Here is a 20,165-nt window from a genome sequence, read left to right on the forward strand (position 1 = left end):
TCTGAAGGACACACACCAAGATAGGTGACCATGAGCCACTGCCTTCTCCACTACTGCAGGCCATCCCAAGGGTCTTCTGAAGGACACACACCAAGATAGGTGACCATGAGCCACTGCCTTCTCCACTACTGCAGGCCATCCCAAGGGGCTTCTGAAGGACACACACCAAGATAGGTGACCATGGGACAATGTCTTGCTTTTCTGACTGTACTTTAAAGGGCAGCTTTATGGTATAGTGCCAGTTTATAGCCATAATCCTCAATTGCACCAGTGCTACTTCACTTGGCATCCAGACACACAACTCAAGAAAAGCTCCAAACACGGGAAGAAGACCATTTTGAGTTGTGAAATTCATAACAATAACATCTGCAAGCAAAGCCGGTATGTGGTGAGAGTTTGCCTTCAACATATCAGCAGATGTCTTACTGCCTGCCTCCACCACACAATTAGAATAGAGATCCTACTGGATGGGGCATTAACCAATCCTGGCGCACCCCTCTGTGCATGATAAGTCCCTCATCAGCTCCCTCCATCCCCCACCTCCGCAAGTTTCAAATCCAAGCTGAGCTGAGTCGGAGGATTAGCGAGTGTCCTGGGCTGATCACACTTCCCCCCGTTGGCCCTTTGGCTGGGGTGTCCCTCAAGGCTGTGTACTTGCCTTGGACCCCTCCTGTTTTCCATATGTACGTGGCCCTTGTTCTATCGAATCTTTCCGCTCACTTTTACGCTGATGATACCCAGATCTTTTTCTCCTTCTCCAGGACTCCCTCCATGCCTCTGTATCTTCTTGCCTCTCTGCCGCACAGGTTTGGAGGATGACTCGCGTTCTTCATCTCAAACCTTCAGAAACCGATATTCCCATCTTTCCACCTGCTTGCCATTCACCACCTGCTCCTCGCTCTGGTCTTTTCTTTCCTCCTTCTGTATTGTAGGCGTCTTACTCCACGTGCAATCTTGGCATCCTCTTTGATTCTTCTCTTTCCTTTTCCACCCATTTCTCCTTAAATGCTCGCACCTGTCGCTTTCTCCTCTTTCACATTTGCAAAGTTCGCCCTTATGTGCCTTTTCACGCTGCAAAACTTCTTATCACTTCTTCAATCTTTTCCCACTTGGACTTCTACTCTGCTCTTCTTATTGGACTGCCATCTTCCCATCTTACTCCTCTAAGCTCTGTGTGCAACTCTGCTGTCAATCTTCTCGTCTCACTTCTGCTTCGATCGTCTGTTACTCCTTCCCTTCTCCCTCCTCCCTTGCGTTTCTCATCTTCTTTTCCAATTTCTTTGTATTGTTTTTAAATGTGATCATGGTCTTCTAGCCCCTTCTTACATCACTTCTTTCATTTCACCTTATTCACCTTCCCGCCCTCGTCACTCTCAGCATTTATTTATTTATTTATTTTTGCATTTGTTACAGCGCACACAACCCTCGGGTATCTAGGCGCTCGTTACATTAAGATGAAAGGAGAAGATGGGAGGGGAGTGGGGAGATGCAGTAGTAGGATGGAAGAGTTTTAGGAGGAATCTTCACCTTCTCATTGTCCCCTTGCCTCCTTGTGCCCTGTCTCGTTTCCGCTCATTCTCTCTCCTAGCTCCCACACTTTGGGACGTCCTGCCTCCTGATATTCATTCCTTCCCCCACTCTTCGTATCTTCCGTTCTTGGCTCAGAACTCGTTTCCATGCCTCCCTCTCTACTACGTAATCTTTCTAGTCTACCATGTTGCTACCGTTTGTTATTAGTTCATATTTTTGTAACGTCATTTGTTCTGTTATGTAGAGCGCTTTGACAAAAGCGCTCTATCGGTCGAAATAAAATGCAGAATACAAATGATCAATTTCAATGATTGAGGCACAACTCCTCTCTTCTGGAACAAGCAGGGTATCCCAGCGTCAGTGGTCCTAAATGCAGATCAGAGATCTACGAATGCAAGAAAATCTCTATTATTTTCAATCCATACCAATTTAGAAAGTTAACGGTGGAGGTGAGATGTTTGGTTCCTGATCCTGGTCCCTTCTTTAAATCCTGGTTGTCGGACAGAGAAGATGTCTCTCTTGTCTACCGGAACCCTCGCTCTGTTGAGCAGTGGAACCATGCAGTTTGGAACCTGCCTCTCAAAATGGTACTGGGTCAATAGGAATCTGATAGGTTCCAGAAACATCTCATACATAAGGGGCTTAGAAGGGCACATAGAGGTTGCTATAGGAGCCCCCTGCTGTGACATTACAATCTGGCAAGAAATGCTGCCCAAGTGCCTACATCAATCAAAGAAAGATCAGCACGGATACCCCCCCAGCTGCCGCTTTTTCAAGCTTTCGTGTCATGACAGCATATAACAGTTTGGCTTCCAGGGGTTGAAGGCCTTCTGGGAACTCTTTCTGCAATTCACAAATGAGCCGGGTCGTTCCTGGATTCTGGCGGTGTTACGCTACTATCTAGTGGAATGGCAGCCGTCGGAGCACCGTGAGCAGCTAGACTCCAGACTGTCATGCTGTCTTTGTGCACATACTATTTTCATGCACCCAACAAGACCTCTTGAAATGATTTCCTCTTAGAAATAACCTGCTTGGCTAGACTCTATTATTCTCACCCGGCCAGGTGGCTCACTCTGAGCAAGTGTGTTTCCATCACTCGACGTTCTCAATCTCACGACCTGGTTTCCTTGTCTACACTGTTATTAACTGCATTTCTCGGAAGCAAAGTAAAACCAGTCTTCAGGGTAGAGGTCAGCTCAACATGAGCCTCCATGGTTGGCATTGGCTCTTCAGAGCCCAGGTTTTGATTATATTTAAAATGAAAGTGATGCAAAAATGCAGTTCCTCCCAGGGCCCCTCGTAGCAAGGTGTTGCTGGAGGGGGGGGGCTGATGGGGCTATAGCCCCGGGTCTTTTGGTTGTAGCCCCGGATAGAAGCTCAGCGGCTACAACCAAAAGGCTAGCTAGCCCCGAGTCCCAACAGTCCCGACATTAGCATAGCCCCGGATCTTTTCCAGACCTAGCAACTGCCCTGCGTGTGCAACGCTGGACGATCCGACCCTCCTAAAGCTCTCCACTGTGTGGATGACTGCACTGAAGAAAGAACCTACTTGCCACTTACGGGACCCTTGAATTCAAACATCGGACGCTTGTTTCTCTGAGTTGGTACGCTCATTATCCCATGATCGGTCACATTTAGCACTGCAGGTCCTAGTCGATGGCCTCCTCAAAGTCTAAAGTAGACAGTCTCTTGAAGCGATAGGCCACCTGCCACCCTCCTATTGTGTTGGCCTATACAATACTTCCCCACTGCCTATGCTAACTGGGGTTGGTGGGAGTCGCAGGTAAAACGTCAGGCAGGTGGAGGTCTGGCTCCCCTTGCACCGGAACCTCTACCATTTGCAATATTAAAGTTTCAGTCTACAACTGTTGTAAACATTGATGACCAATCCTGCTACTTTGAGATGTAACACACCCTGAGTTGGGCCAATGCTGCTGCTGCCTCCCACTTCTGGCACTCTTAAGAACCGCTGACTATATGATCATGGTGAAGCAGGGAGCCTATGCCAAAGGCCCTCAGGAGAAGCATTAAAAAAAAGCAGAAGTGAGTACAAGGGCCATCGCTAACCCGCACCCGGCATTGGGTTTGCTGATGTGGACGTTGCAGAAGCCACAGAGCATGAGATGCACTCCCCACCCCCAGCAGCATTCTCTTACCTGATGTACGGGGTGTTCCCGGGGATATGGAACTTCGCGCCGGCATCGAACTGGGTTTCATCTCTTGCTATTGGAGGGCAAATGCCCTGGTACTTTGTTCTAGAGATCAAGGCAAGAGAGGTATAATTAAACATTGCAGGTGTGATTCAATTAGGCTCAATATAATGTTGCCGTTCCGGAGGAAATGCCGGAAACAATGCCAGTAATTCTGGCACCAGCATTTTTTCTGGACTAGCAAGTACAAGTCTACCGGTGGGGGCCACGGATCACCCAGCAGACCTGACTTGCCGGTTTATCAATCCCCCCCCCCCCCCCGGCAGTTCACATCCTACGTAGTTCTATGGGACTCCATGGGAATGGGAACTTACTCTTACTCTGCCACCCGTAATATCCTGGTAATACCGGGATATCGGGCGGAGGAGATGGTAATGCAGCTTTCCCGGTATCTTGCCGGAATTACCGGTGTGATACCGGGAAAGCTGTAATGACCCGACTTGTCCAAGGTCTACTATGGGGAAAGTCAAGGTTAGGGCACCATGAGCAAGGGGGTGCCAGACTTCCCTTACAAGCAGTTTCAGTTGGTGCCATTGCCTGGGGAGATGGTATGGGAGGCGCACGGTTTCGGAATGCATCAGAAACACTCAGGCTATGAATGGACCAACCTCAACTCCCATCATATTCTAAAGTCAGGGCGGTGAAAAGGGGGAGTTCAGGTCTCCCCACCCTGGAGACCTTTCTTCGTATTTAATGGGTATTTTACAGTCATAATCATGTCTCCTTTCTGTTAGTGCAAAAGAATTATTGCACTTCATAGAATCTTGCTGCAACCAAACTACTGTGCTCCCAGGTGGCCTTGCCGTGGTGCGTGGCAGACTACAAGTTATGAATTAGGGGTGGGATCAAGCCTGATTTGCATATGTTCTTTCCCCATCTGCAATGGTTTGGCAGGTGAAGACCGATGGTCTGGAGAGTTGCCCAGAGCAGTGCCAGAGGTTAGGATTAATTCTAAACCTTCCAGCCATCACCTCTCTTGTGTTACAAATATTGAATAGGCATATATAAAACCTAGACCCAGTGTCTCTAAAACGAATACGTACTGTGTGTACTTTCATAATGAATGATGCTATATTGCAGATGGGTGCCAGACATGTGACTAACCTTTCCAAACCCCACTGAACTTTAACGAAAAGCCCTATAAAGGTAACCACTGCCCAGACGCTCCCCTACCTTGCCGTGAAACTTAGCAGATTAGGTGGTACAGGATTCTCTAGGAACCAGGCTAGGCTGGAAACTAAACTAGGCCTTAGGGAGAAGACCCAGGAACCTGTCCTTCTCCTTTACGCCCCGGCATACTGGAACACCATCCCGGTGGCAATCAGAACCCCTCCAACCCTCCTAAACTGAATGCCCTGCTCTTCAAGGAATTCTGCTCCCGCAAGAGAAAAGGGTGTTCAGTTCAGGAAAGAACTGAAAATCCGTAGGGAATCCCTAAGCGCGACTTAGGTAACTCTACCACTGTCCTATCACAGCTCTGAACAAAACTGCCCTCCAGTACCTTGAACTCTTTTACGGAGCTCTTTTGCTCTTGAGCTAGGTTTGTCCTATGTAATATACAAATATAAACACAAATACAAAAAGCCCCCATCACCAAAATTGGCCAATTTCCCCTGTGCAAAGGCAAGGCAGTCAAATGGACAATGGGCCAAATATCATCTGTTGATTCCTTGGACATTGCCTTGCCATAGCCTTTTTGTTTAACGGCTATGCTCCGCTCAAGGAAGATTTTTGTTTGGTCAGAAAAGATGTCTGCCATGCATTTTCAATACAAGCCTTGGATTGTGAGTGTCCTTTCTTTGTTTCAGTCATGTTCAAGAATAGACAGCGTTCTGAAGCATTAGTCAGTAATATGTCAAGTTCACAGTTTACCTCAGGTACCACCAGTCGTAGTTGTAGCGGGTCTTATCGGTGCGGCCATTGAAGATGTTCCACCGCCACTGGTCGATCAGGTAGCCAAAGGGCAGGAACGCAATCTTCTCCAGCGCCATCTTTAGAAGATAGTTGATGTCGCTCTCTGTAAAGAAGAGGAAGGGGTTTGAGTCAGAGAAGGGTAGCGGGATGCAGTCTTCGCGGGATCCACGAGAAAGCATTCTCTTCTCTGGGGCAGCATGGTAACATTAGTCCAAAGCCCTGACCCAAGGATGAATCTCTGCTCACTGTCAACAGGGCTAGCCACCTGGTGACCATTCTGTGAACCAATGAACAGAGAAGGCATATGATGAAGGGATGTGAAGTGGCAAGAGTCCCCTTGAGAAAACAATTCTTTATTGAGGGAGGCTGATTCCACCAATCAGGTGGGGATCGCTGAAAGCGCTCTGCAGCGTGGTTAGAGTTTGGACTCCTTGGTGCTGAATAAGAAGCTGGTATATGGGGTGAGATTAGAATTGACCCCTTGGTATAGGAATGGAGCCCGGTACTTGGAGTGGCATGAGAGTATATCCCTAAATGTGATATCAGAGTCTTCAGCTGGAGAGGGGAGTCCAGATCTCAAGGGATTGGAGTCCAGTTCACTGTATGAGATTTGAGTCCAGTCCTCTCGGTGGGCTTTGAATCCGCTCCAAGTGTGATGCTGGGTTGCCCTCCCAAACCCCCTTCCCCAGCACTACCATCTTAACCCCCACCCCCTCTCCACCTATACCCCAACCCTTAAAATACATATAAATCACCCCACTGAAGTAATTGTATTGAAGTTTACATTACCAGGTAGTAATTTACTTCAGCAAAACACCAGCAAATCCTCAGTGTGAGATTAAAGTCCAGTCATCACTGTGAACTTGGAGAGTGAAAGCAGAGTTAACGTCTAAAGGTGAGATCAAACTTAATGCCCATGTTGGTATTAGAGTCCAGTCCACGATGTGAGATTAGAATCAAGTCCTCAGTGTGAGATTAGAACCGGGTGACCATGTGGAACAGAGGTCGAGTTCTCATTGTGAAATTATAGTCCTGACCTCGTTATGAATTTAGAGCCCAGTCTTCAGGTGGGATTGGTGCCCATACCATGTGTGATTTAAGAGTCAAGTTTTAAACGAGAAATTACCATCCATCTCCCAGTTTCAAATTAGAGTCAGGTCTCAGTGTGAGTTTAGAGTCCAGTCTCTAGTGGGAGAAGAAAGTCCAGTAAGTTTGTTTGCAAGAAGTATAGGAATCGCTTCTGTGCAAAACTAGATGCCAGTGGATGAGGTTCACCACAAAAACCAATTCTTTAACTACGAGACCAGTGCTTCTCTTGACTGGTGTTCTTGATACTGCGCTAGTGCCGGGGGACTTGTGTGATGTTACCCCGCTTAGAATGTCTAGTAGAGCCCAGTGTGTGTGCTTTAGTAGTGGTACTCTACCACCGGAAGCCATACCGTGGTCATTAGTGACGCTCTCCAGAAGGCCAATCTTCTGCAGATGGCCTGGGGTTGACACCGACAGAGACATCACATCCCCAATAGCCTCATGGAAGCCTGGGTTGGCCCCACTGCGGAAGGTCACGGGCTGGTTCTGGTACTGCAGATAGTACTCCACGTGGCCCATCTCATGGTGGACGGTGAAGAGCTGCTCCATGGTGACGGTGGTACACTGCTTTATTCTGGAAAAAAACGGGATACGTGGTCATGCTACTGCCTTCTCAGTCTGCCAACAAGAGTCTACATCTTGCAAGTGACCGCCCTCCCCGCCCCCCCCAATTCAGAACCCTATGGCCCTCATTATGGGTTACTGGCAAACCCGCCTTACCGTTTCTGCTGCCAGATATTCCGGGATTACCAGGATACTAGGGCTGGTGGAGTAACAGTACCTTCTCATTCCCATGAGTCCTATGGGACTCCATGGGAATGGGTTGTCGCAATCACAGGCATCTGTAATACCAGTGCCTGTGATTGCGGCAATTATCTGCCGGTAGGGGCCTGAACTAGTGGCAGTTCAGGCCTGCTGGTAGTTCACAGCGCTTACCGGCAGACTTGAAGTGAACTGGTCCGGTAAAACATTGAGCCTCTATGTCTTTGCATATTTCCTTACAGACTAGGAAATCAAATATTTGAAAATAGAGGCTAATGGCACTAAGTTATCCTATTATTTCAGATCTTAAGGAGAAAAACCCCATTAAATAATTATGCTACGATAATGTATCATCCTGAAGACGTCCACTTTGCAACAAGTTGAATAAGGCTGGAATATATGTCAACATTCTACAGCTGAGGCAGCTTTTTATTAATTCTAAAACGTATACCATGAATCTGCCATGTACAAGTTCTAGAATCTGATCTCTGGAACAGTAATGCACCATTTCCCCTTTGTTGTCATTGTCATTTGATTGCCTACATTGCAAGGTGTATGTGCATTTTTAATCATGCACATGAGTCCAAACCCTGCACCAAACATGAATGTGTGAATGTGTATATATATGAAAATACATTAGAGCCAAGCAGCCAGCGCTGGAAGTTTACCGCCAGTTCTGAACCGCAAGGCATTGTGGGTATGCAAATTAGCCCAAATGCAAGCTTTTTTCTCCAGGAAATTGTCTTTTTCTAAGAGGGCAGTGCTACTTTATACATAGCTTAATCAACCCAAGACAGACATTTGCGAGGCTGCCAGGACAACCACATACCTGGTTTTACCCTTATTAGAGATCATCAGTGCCGTATAGTCCTGACCGCTTTGTGGTTGGAGCATTTGGCCATCTTTTCACAACACCAAGAAAGTTATGGTGGGTTTAAAATGGTTTGAAAAAAACCCTTTCACCTGAAGTGTGAAAACAGGAAAATCCATTGGAGCCAAGTCACACACCCCACAGCGCCCCTAGTAGCCATCGTTGAAAGTTCACATGCAGTTCTGAGCTGCAACGGCACAGAACTGGAGGTGATCTTCCGCCCTTTAAAATGTGATGTAATTCTTTATCATTATTTATTGATTTCATGACAGAAGAAACAGAACACATACACTCACAGAAAGGAATACATGCAGCTGTTTATTAACACTTTCAGGGGGCACTGAACCCCTGCCCTCACCTTCTAGTCCTCCCCCTTGCCATAGAGCAACATTATGTGCCGCTATTATTAAATTCCTGCATTATTGTTTTGTCTCTGTTTCTGTGAACAACGTTTTGGGGAATAAGGCTGGCTATCTCTGTGAGGCGATGGCCAGTGAGCAGAGCCTTCCCACTTCTATAAACTCAGCCTCCAAGTAGGCTTCATACTAGCCTGTGAAACCAGGAGGGACATCACACAGAGCACAGAGGATGCTAGGCCAGTCCCAGAGGTAAACACAGCCTCCAAGTACACCTCATACCAGCCTGTGAAACCAGGAGGGACATCACACAGAGCACAGAGGATGCTAGGCCAGTCCCAGAGGTAAACCCAGCCTCCAAGTACACTTCAAACAAGCCTGTGAAACCAAGAGGGGCACCACACAGAGCACAGAGGATGCTAGGCCAGTCCCAGAGGTAAACTCAGCCTCCAAGTACACCTCATACCAGCCTGTGAAACCAGGAGGGACATCACACAGAGCACAGAGGATGCTAGGCCAGTCCCAGAGGTAAACACAGCCTCCAAGTACACTTCAAACAAGCCTGTGAAACCAAGAGGGGCACCACACAGAGCACAGAGGATGCTAGGCCAGTCCCAGAGGTAAACTCAGCCTCCAAGTACACCTCATACCAGCCTGTGAAACCAGGAGGGACATCACACAGAGCACAGAGGATGCTAGGCCAGTCCCAGAGGTAAACACAGCCTCCAAGTACACCTCATACCAGCCTGTGAAACCAGGAGGGACATCACACAGAGCACAGAGGATGCTAGGCCAGTCCCAGAGGTAAACCCAGCCTCCAAGTACACTTCAAACAAGCCTGTGAAACCAAGAGGGGCACCACACAGAACACAGAGGATGCTAGGCCAGTCCCATGAAAGATAGGTTTCCTAGTGGAGTCCAGTCAGGGTGTTCAAATCCCGCTTAGCACAGAGGGCAGATGGAATCTCTCGTGCATGGTCAGTAGTTTGACTTGGACCATTGAGTTGATCTCGTCTTTCCCCCGGATCTAAAACAAGAGCACCTGTATCTCCATGGAGACCAGCAGCAGCTCTGGCGGACCTATTGTTAAGGATGGAAACTAGCACATGTATTTGTTCCAAAGCCCCTTGCTCATCTCGTATCCCCCGAGCCACCTCTGGCAGAAGCATGGCGTGGAAGCTCTTAGCGTTCCACTCTCAGGTCCACCACATTCGTAGCTTTTGGTAGTTGGTCCCCTCTGCTCAGCTATTGAGACCCAGTTCCACCCCTCTGTGTCTACCACCGCCCTTCCTGAAACACGTGGGGTCCACTCACCTCTCCCATAAGCTCCTGTACCATCCAAGAAGACTCTTCCCATTACAAAACTCTTCCTCTTACTCTTCCTCCCCTGTATCGTCTCTTCCCAACTATCTCTATGACCCCGCCTTGCTCTCCTTCTCCCTCACTCCTCCCCCCTTATCTTCCTCCACCTCTCCCTCCTCTCCCTCCTTCTCTCGTCGCGACCTCCGCAACTTCAACCCTACTCTTTTCCTCGACTCCTGTTCTTCCTGCTTTCCCCCCTCTCTGATTTTGCTTCCCTCTCCAGCAGATGATGCCCTCTCCTCACTGTCCTCCTCTATAACATCCAGTCTTGACCAACTTTATCCTCTTACTTCCTTCTCCCCCTCTCACAAACCTTCCAAACCCTGGCTCTCTTCTCACCTTCTGTCCATGCGCTGCCTCCTCCGACGCCTCGAACGACGCTGGATCAAATCCCCTTCTCTGACTAATCAATCCTCTTATTTCTCATATCACTCTCTCTACGACTCTTGCCTCTCATCTGCCAAGTGCTCCTACTACTCTACCCTTCTCCACTCACAAGCCGCTCATCCTCGCTGTATCTTCCAGACCCTTTCTCGCCTTTTCTCCCCTCCTACTTTGGACCCTTCCACGAACCCTCCCCTCTCTCCCTCTGACTTCTCTAACTTCTTCTCATCCAAAATCCTCTCTCTTCACCAGAACATCCTCTCCTCTCCATCATTCTCCCCCTCTCCTCCTCTTCCAGCTCTGCCAACTTGTCCACCTTCTCTCCTATCACCACTGCATGTGTCTCCGTTCTCCTGTCCAAAACTCACCCTACTACTGCCCCCTCTGATCCCATCCCCACCTCCCTCATCCCCAAAATTTACCCTCTCCTTATTCCCTAAATAACCACCTTCGTCAACATCTGTCTCTCCTCTGCCACCTTTACTTCAGCTTTCAAACACGCTACCATAATCCCTATCCTGAAGAAACCTTCTGCTAGCCTTCTTCTTGCTTTCAACTTCAGACCAATCTCCCTTCTCCCCTTCATCTCTATGCTCCTCGAGCGCCTAGCCTACTCTCAACTTTCTGCTTTTGTCTCATCCCACTCCCTCCTACCCATCTCTCAATCTGGTTTCCGCCCTAAACACTCCACTGAGACTGCCCTCACCTATGTCCTCAACTCTCTCTTCACTGCTCGCTATGCTAAGCAATCTTCAATTCTCATCCTCCTTGACCTCTCTGCAGCTTTTGATACTGTAGACCACCCCTTACTTCTTAGCACTCTGTCCTCCTTCGGCTTCAAAGACTCTGTTCTCTCCTGGCTCTCCTCTTACCTCTCCAATCGATCCTTTACTGTCTCTTGGGGTGGCCATACCTCCTCCAGCCTCCTCCTGAGCTGTGGAGACCCTCAGGGATCCGTGCTGGGACCCTTTCTTTTCTCTCTCTATACCTCTCTTCTCTCCTCAGTCATCTCTTCTTTCGGCATCTCCCACCACTTCTACGCTGATGACACCCAACTCTTTCTTTCCTTCTCTTCCTTCACAACTGACCTCCACCTCACTCTTTCTTCTTACCTCATGGCCATAAAAGACTGGATGTCATCTCACTTTCTTTCCCTCAATACTGACAAGACCGAGGTGCTTGTCTTCCCTCCTAACACTCTCTCCCCTTCTCCCCCTCCCTTCAATTACTTTCCACCTTCCAACCTCCCCATATCTTCCCATGCCCGCAATCTCGGCCTCCATCTCGACTCCTCTCTCTCCTTCTCCAACCACATCTCTCTAACCTCTCGAGCCTGTCGCCACCACCTCTACAACATCCGCAAGATACGCTCCGCTCTCACATTCCATGCTTCCAAACTCCTAATCTCCTACCTTATTTTCTCCCTCCACTTCTACTGCTCCTCTCTCCTCTTTGGACTCCCTGTCTCTCACCTTACCCCCCTAAAATCCATCTACCACTCCTCTATTCGTACTCTATGTCTCCTCGGCCCTCGAGACTCTATTTCTTCCTCTCTCACTCAACTTGACTGGCTTCCCTTCCTCTCACAACTGAAATTTCAATTCCCCTGCCTTGTCTACAAATCTACTCATGAACTGGCCCCCCCTACCTTTCTTCCCTCCTCTCATTTTACTCCCCCTCCCGCTCTCTCTGCTCAGCAGACCTCTACCTCCTCACTGTACCCCCAGCTCCATGTGCCTCCTCACACTTCCGCTTCTTCCTACTCTTGGCCCTCCTACACTGGAACTCCCTCCCACTTTCCATCTGCTCCACCCCACCTACTCATCCTTCCGCTCCTCCCTGGAAGCCCTTCTTCTTCACTCCCCCCCTGATTCTCCTTACCTACCCCTCTCCCCTTCTAACCCTTGCCCTCTCTCCTTCCCCTCCCTCCTTTTTTTAAAATTGGTAACTAATACTACATAGGGGCATTGAGGACACCAGATCACTCCCCCTTCCTCCCACTCCCCCAACCTCAAAACAGACACCGTAGCCCCCTTACCCTACCCCCTCCACTCCCCCCACTCTCCCCCTCCTCCTTGTAAAGTGTTCTACATATTGTTCTAATGACTTGTTTCATGTTTGTAAATATGCTTCTCATGTTTGTTTGTAAATATGCTCTCACTTTTGTACCTGTTGTTATACTGTAAAGCGCTTTGGCTTAAAGTGCTATATAAATTCAATAAACATAAACATAAACAAGGGCACTGAATAGTGATTACCTTCAAATGTTAGGATCGACACCCAAGGGTTGGTCCAGTGATTTCATCAAGATGAACATTTTGATATCTTGATTCTTGAATGTACCTTTTCCAATAAAAGTAACTTTATCTCAAATTTAGTTTGTCACAAGTTGGCCCACTCTAGTCCACCTTTAGTTCACTGCATACTAGGCCAAGCTCCATGCAATAGCTTCCACAGCTCTGTGTACAGGTCTAATATGACAGCGCGCCACACAAAGGTTTCCACACATGGGTATGAAAATTGAGGTAAGGGTGCTCTCGAAAATAGGTTTCCTCGTCCCTGTGCTGTGCAGAGTTTTGTGATGTGACACCACAGAACCGCTCTATGACCTGTGCGTACATGTGTAGTAAACCAAGCATGTCAGGTGTGATAGGGAGGGATTATTGCTTGTGTCATTCTCTCCCCTCTGGTGATGTGTAATGAGGTATGGAGAATCCCCCACCAAAATCAAGATTTAAATGCCCCGTACAAAACACCAAAATCAGCAATAAATGGCAAGCAAATGGCTAACATGTTCATTCTCGTGCCACAGCCAATTCCAGTGACTTGAAATGGCTGCAGTGACTTGAAATGGCTGCAGCGACTAGAAATGGCAGCAGTGACTGGAAATGGCTGCAGTGACTAGAAATGGCAGAGAAATGGCAGCAGTGACTGGAAATGGCTGTCTCTGCAGGGCAGTTAGTGTAACGGACATATGACTTGATTGTTCTCAGACCAATGGAAGTTCCCTCCACCCAAGTTTACAGGGACAACTGATGCAGTGACACCATTGGGTTCAAGAAAAAGACAAGTTCTTTCGGACTTTTGGCTTATCCTACTGCTATATAATTGGTACCACTAGGTGTCACTGTGGTACACATTTCTGTTTGTTGCCTTAAGAATGTTAAAATGTGAGGAATCCCTTCTGTGGTGTTTCTTGTTAATCTGTGGCGTAGAGTGGTATTCTGCGCAATACTACCTGTAATTCATGTTGTTATTGAACATGGGCGTTGCGGGGGATGGCCCGCTGGCCCCAGCTTTCACAGCGGCTGGGGATTCAATATTACCACCTGACTGCCACAGCAATCAGCTAGGTTAGTTAGAGCAGAGAAACATCCTGACTGCAACCTTTAGACACTGATCGTGTAATCTCCCTGCACCCCAATGAGCAGGCCACTTTCAGAAGACTCAGGCAGCACAGAGCACTTTCTAGTTAAGGCACTCTGCTATTGAAGCGCAGGTTGCTCACACGTGCTATAACAACTAGGCATAGACAGGGTACCCCCTGAGCAGGCAAGGTCCACCCAAAACCAGTTAACATGCACTGAACAACGCTGTGTGGACATGTTAATGTCACTGCAGTGGGCCCGACTGCATCAGCTCCCGCACAATAGTTTCGAAGCTGCATTACACGCACGAGTAACCCTTTAACACAAACATTCTTCAACAAGCTGCTTCTCAGCAGAGAAGAAAGCATGTACAAACGCCCAAGCATCAGATACACTGCTGCACTTGTCTTTCTTTCTTTCTTTAAATTAGAGTAGGCGTGGACGGACCCACGCAGGCGCTTCCCCATCCAATTGGATGATGTGCACCTATCCACCATTCAGCATTCAACCCACGTAAAACTCACAATTCCTCCCACCGCCCTGTCTGCCTCACAAAATCCAACAACACACTACTCCTCCTCCTGCCACTCACCCCGTCACCTCCCAACAAAGCCTTCCCACTCAACTCAGCCACACCCTGCGCAGACAATCGAACCCTCATCAATTCTCTCTCTACAGCATGTCTCTCACACCTAAACAGAAAATGTTCCACAGTCTCAGGCACTCCACACACTGCACAATCCCTCGACTCTCGCTTCCCCACTCTAAACAGACATTCATTCAGCCCCACATGCCCTATTCTCAATCGATTCAGCATCACCTCCTCCCCCCTCCTCCATTCTAGGCTTCCCGAATCCACCTTTACTGACACTTTCTCATGAATACCAAACATCCACCTACCTTTCACCCCACTCACCCACTTCTCCTGCCACTCATCCATGACCCGCCTCACCATCACTGCCTTCGTCTCATCCACACTCAAAGGCAACCTTACATCAACCGCTTCCCTTCTCATACCCTCACCCGCCGCCAGATCCACTAACTCATTTCCCAGAATGCCGCTATGACTGGGAACCCACGCCAACTCCAGGTCCATCCCCCCACGCACACACCGATCAATCTTTCTCCTGATATCCAAAATCACATCCTTCCTATCACCATCCCCTGCCACAATCGCCTAAACTGGTATTTGTGTGCTGTAATTTACAGACATCTCTTTATTAGGGTGAGTATTGAGACCAGTCAAAACAGAAGAGTCCATTAATTGCTTGAAAGGGTTTCTTACTGAATCACTATAAGACATGTTTAATATTTAAAAGTGTGGACATTATGATGTTCCCATAATGCTCTTTGCTTGTATGCAAATCACCAGGATTGGGTCGTATGAAGAGATACAGTGCTGCACAACCTGGCTGTGGGCCACGCCCCCTCCTTCCCACAGCCCCGCCCTTCCAAAGAGGTGACAGATCGCCCAGTATTTTTTTTTCCATTTCCAGCACTGGACACTGTTTGAGTGTATAGTTTGCAAAGGTAGCGGGCGCCCCTCTCTCGACAGAACAAGTCCTGATAACCTGTTCAGTGGTTATTAACCACTTGAGAGTTCGCAGCCACTGCGTTTACTCACTGTGCCTTTCACAGATGGGAAATATCCATTTGCATATCAGTCTTTGTCCTGCCCAGGGGCAGTCCAGCACCGAAATGCAATGGCAATTCCAACCTGAAGGAGAGTACCACCAGCAACCCCATACACGTGTTTCACCCTTGTTGGGGATCATCAGTGCTGTTTGAATGTATGTTTGTGCTCTTGTGCATAGTAGTCTTTCCCTTTCCTCCTCACCATTCTACAAGGATGCTCATGTTTTCTATAGAACGGAGCCAAGTGGAAATAAAAAATATATATTGGAACCTTAGGAATAGTAAAAGACGGTCCCCTTATAACAGGAGAAATGATCGAGAAAGGACGCCACTGAGAAAAGATGAAGAGAAGAGAAGGGCACAAGGATCCAAAGAAAACTGGATATGGTTGATGAACATGGTTGCAGATAAGATAAAAAAGCCATAGATTCAACAGAGTATTGTCTCGCAACCCCTTACTGTGGCAAGTTGGAATACTAGGGGCTTTAAGCATCTGTTGACCACTGGGGGCGATAAGATCGAAGAACATGACGTATTCTGTTTTCAGGAGACATGGTTAAGATCGTTACCACTGATAGAAGGTTACTCATCACATCTTAATCCAGCGATCAAAGGAGAAAAAGGCAGGCCTATGTCAGGTCTGCTTATTTTGATCAAAAACGAACTTCAATTTAGGGTACTTGAGGAAATATCACCGATACCGCTAATACAAATAGTGGTGGGGAAAGTAAACTGGGAAACTCATAAAGAAGGAACAATTCTAATCTTACTTAACTTGTACTGGAATCCGGCAAGTGTAGCAAGTATGAACTTCCCAACTCAAGTGGCAAATTGGACAGCAAAATGTAGTCTAAAATGGAAAGATCCCTGGTATGTGATATGTGGGGACTTGAATGCAGTTTGCGTGGATAATCTTGGCTCCCCTATATTACATCACCCGATAAGAATTACAGCTGTGGAAAAAAGAGGGATCTTGTGGAGGGAAACCATTGAATGCTTAGACATTGTAGTGCTGAACGGGAACACTACCGGGGATACCCTGGCTAAGATTACAAGAAACAGAAGAAGTGGGGGCCAGGTGCTTGACTGCATATGTATCTCTGGAAAGATGGTGGATGCCGCAAATAGGTTGAGGGTGGTGCACATGGAAGATAGTGACCACAACCTATTATCTGCAAAGTGGATTCCTGTCCAATATAGCCAGGGGACTTTATATTCCCAAGATGTGGAAGTAACCAGCGGAAGAAACAGAGTTAAAATTGCACCGGAAAAAATACCAGTATTAACTAACCAACTAAGAACTGCAATTAATTGTGCAGAATCGAAAGAAGATCTAAGACTCATAAATTATTTGGGACTATTTAACCTGTTTGAAGTTAAATTAAGGAGTTGTGCTAAAGAAAGGATTACACATCGACATGCTTACGATGCAATAGTGGCTAAAGAGAAGAAGATCATGAGGAAAAAGATCAATTCCTTAAAAAAAGTCAGTCCGGTAATAGCTGATATTCAGCAGAAAAAGATAAGGCAACATTATCATAACTGGCTGAACCGAATCATCATGAGGAACGATGCAGAGAACATGCTAACTCTGCTCAGTTCAAAGAATACATCTGAAATGTGGAGAGTGATAAACCAACAGGATTCACCACAAGAAGCAGCAATCATAAATCCAATCTCGGCAGCATCCTGGGAGAATCATTTTAGATCATTCTTTGAGACCAATTTGAACAGTATGGACTGGAGTTTACCAACAAAGGACCAATGGGATATGATTGAATCTGATCCAGATTCAATTGCGGAAATTATTTCCAAATCGTCTAATTCTAGAGCACCGGGTCCCGATGGTTTGAGCAATAGCATTCTAAAACAAGATATACCTCAATGGGCGACTTTTCTGTCAATACTGTTCAAATACATAATTAAGTCCAGGAAGATACCGACTTCTTGGAGGGAATAAATCATCATTCCAATCCATAAGAAGGGAGCAAGAGCAGACCCCGTTAACTACCGCCCAATTGCCTTGATAGATGTCCCGGGAAAAATCTTTGCCTCCTTAATATTGAAGCCCTTGAGAAGATGGGCTATTACCTCAGGACATACTGACATTTGGCAGTCTGGCTTTGAAAAAGGTATGGGTACAAGTATCAACATTTTCCTAATAAACCTGTTAAAAGCACGTAATGAAAAAAGCAATGCCAAGAAACTATACATCGTATTTACAGATCTAACGCAGGCATTCGATCTAGTGAGTCGTCCATTACTCTGGTCCAAATTACACCAATGGAGCTGCCCGCACTCGTTGTTGGCCCCAATTAAACAATTGCACAGCGAGGCGCCGATTAAAGTTAGACTAAACGCAGCGGGCCTACTCACTAAAGCGATTGAAACAAACAAGCGCCTGAAGCAAGGCTGTACTTTGGCCCCAGATCTATTTATACTTTTTATTTCGGACATCGATTCAGCATTCACTGAAACCATCTGTTTTCCTCCAAGAATAGCCAACATGGAAATAGGAAGACTGTTGTATGCTGATGATTTGGTGATCAAACCCCGATTGGGTTACAGAGACAATTGGTCGCTTTACAAACATACATTGGGAAAAATGGGTTAGTCATCAACCCGAAAAAATCATTTGTTCTCCCATTAGGATGTCGGAAAGGGAAAACAAATCAGTATGCTTGTAACCTGAATGGTATAAAGATCTCAGTGGTGGCAGCTATTACTTACCTGGGAGTCTGTCTTAATACGAGTACTGTAGAAACACCGAGACATGAGAGTCTCGTAAGGAAAGCACGGACCCTGGCAGGTCAAGCAAAGATTCTACTTAAGAAGTACGGTGGTTATTCGATGCTTCCACTGGTTAGATTCTACTGTGCAAAAGTATCGGCCATTTTAACTTATGGAGCAGAAGGATACCTCAACTTTGACCCAGGGAACTGGGCAAAAATAGAAGGCGCCTTCTGGAAAAGGACACTGAACATACCCGCAAGTACCCCAATCCAGGTAGTAAGGATGAAACTTGGACTTACCTCACTAAAGGCAATAGCAGAGTGGAAAACATTGTCCTTCTTTAGGAAATGCATCCAGGAGGAGGCAAAAGGGGGCTTTATATGTCTAAAAAAAAGCCTTAGCAGAACAGAATGAGCCCGGTCTGCAAAAATGGGAGATGAGATGCAAGACGCTCCTGGTTAACTTTGAGGAATCGCCGCAATCCCTTGTTGATAACCCAGATAAAACCAAAAAGAAACTGTTCACTCTGGATTGGATTCAGACACAGGCCGAAAGACAGAAATACAAAACCTATGGAAGACCAATAGACGAGTGCAGGAAACTGAACACTCTACCAAAATATCTGCTGATCTTCCCACATTTCTTCTTTGGAGATCAGTTTTTTCGATTTCGTTTGAACCTGTTTGGGAATAAGACGACAAAGAACTGGGGTAAATTAGATGGTAACCCATTAACTTGTCGATTGTGTAAGGCTGAAGACTCACAGGAAACAACTGAACACCTAGTAATGGACTGTAAGACCTTGGACCAACAAAAGAAAATTAATGCAGGAGGTGATCACCAAATATGGTCATAGAACCAGAGGTGCTTGGTGGAAAATCCTGCTAGCGGGAGAGAAGACAACCATAATTTTGGCCCTGGTTACATTTTTAATAGTAATGAAAAAAAAATGTGAAGAGTATAAGAGGAACTGGGAAAGTGTTATACTAATACAGGTTCAGTGTACACATGGTACACGAGATATGATGATTTGCCTATTTTTACATTACTTTGTTTTACTTCTTTTAATCTTACTTCTTTTCTTTTTTCCGCTTCATTTTGAAAGTTGAAACTTGTCTTTATTTGATTGTTTAATGATGGAGACCACGGTGGTCAAAGGTTGTCAAAAATGTATAACCAATATGACTCACCCAAATAAAATAAAAAAATACTAAAAAACAAATAAATAAAAAAATGCAGGGCCCCGTCTAGGAATACACCATACAATAATGACCATATCCACCTGCGATCGTTCAGGGAAATCCGCTGAGTTGCTGGTAACCGATGCAGATTTTCAAAAATACTACATACTGCAAATTCTGAAAATCCTCATGCACGTTTGCTATTTTATTTTTTAATCCCTTTGCACTGAGTTTTTGAGGGTGGAAAGGGGTTGTGTACAGAAGGCGCCCATACCTGTACAATGTCGTAAAATGCAGGAAAGGGTCCTTTTTGACCCTGCTCTGCATTTCATTGGAAAGGCAGTGACCAGGCGGGAATCATGGATACTCTCCTCCCCACAACATATTCTCTTTCCAGTGTGTGCTCCCTTTCACATGAGGGAAAAACCTTTTAAAATGTTGGCGGGCTTCTATAATTTGTACCTCCACCTCTTAGGTATAGGTGAACATTGGAGTCGTCTTTATGAAGTGTGTGACAGCATAATTAGGCGGGATTTACCGGAAACAGTTTTCCTAGAAATAACCCATACCTCCAAATTTGGTGGATGCTCGCAGGGCTTTAAGAGGGGTAAGAAATAGATAGGGGGCTCATTTGAGGGCGTGGCTTGATCGATGGGCGTGGCCTTAAAAAGTACACAAACCATGGTAAGGTACGCAAACAAATATATAAATGCGTGTAAGCATTTATATATTTGTATGTGTACCTTACTATGGTTTGTGTACTATGCAAG

The 20,165-nt window shown here is 46.6% G+C and overlaps 1 protein-coding gene across 1 annotated transcript in view; it reads right to left on the reverse strand.

The window, feature by feature from the left end:
- The window catches only part of ACE (angiotensin I converting enzyme), a 342,068-nt gene that overhangs the window by 150,322 nt on the left and 171,581 nt on the right, over positions 1–20,165 (reverse strand). Inside the window, 3 exon segments of the mRNA XM_069634130.1 lie at positions 3,687–3,785; positions 5,613–5,757; positions 7,094–7,317. Of these exon segments, the coding sequence (XP_069490231.1) occupies positions 3,687–3,785; positions 5,613–5,757; positions 7,094–7,317 (468 nt within the window).

Source organism: Ambystoma mexicanum, chromosome 13 (genome assembly GCF_040938575.1).
Source record: "Ambystoma mexicanum isolate Mex_15411 chromosome 13, UKY_AmexF1_1, whole genome shotgun sequence".
Classification (NCBI taxonomy): Eukaryota; Metazoa; Chordata; class Amphibia; order Caudata; family Ambystomatidae; genus Ambystoma; species Ambystoma mexicanum.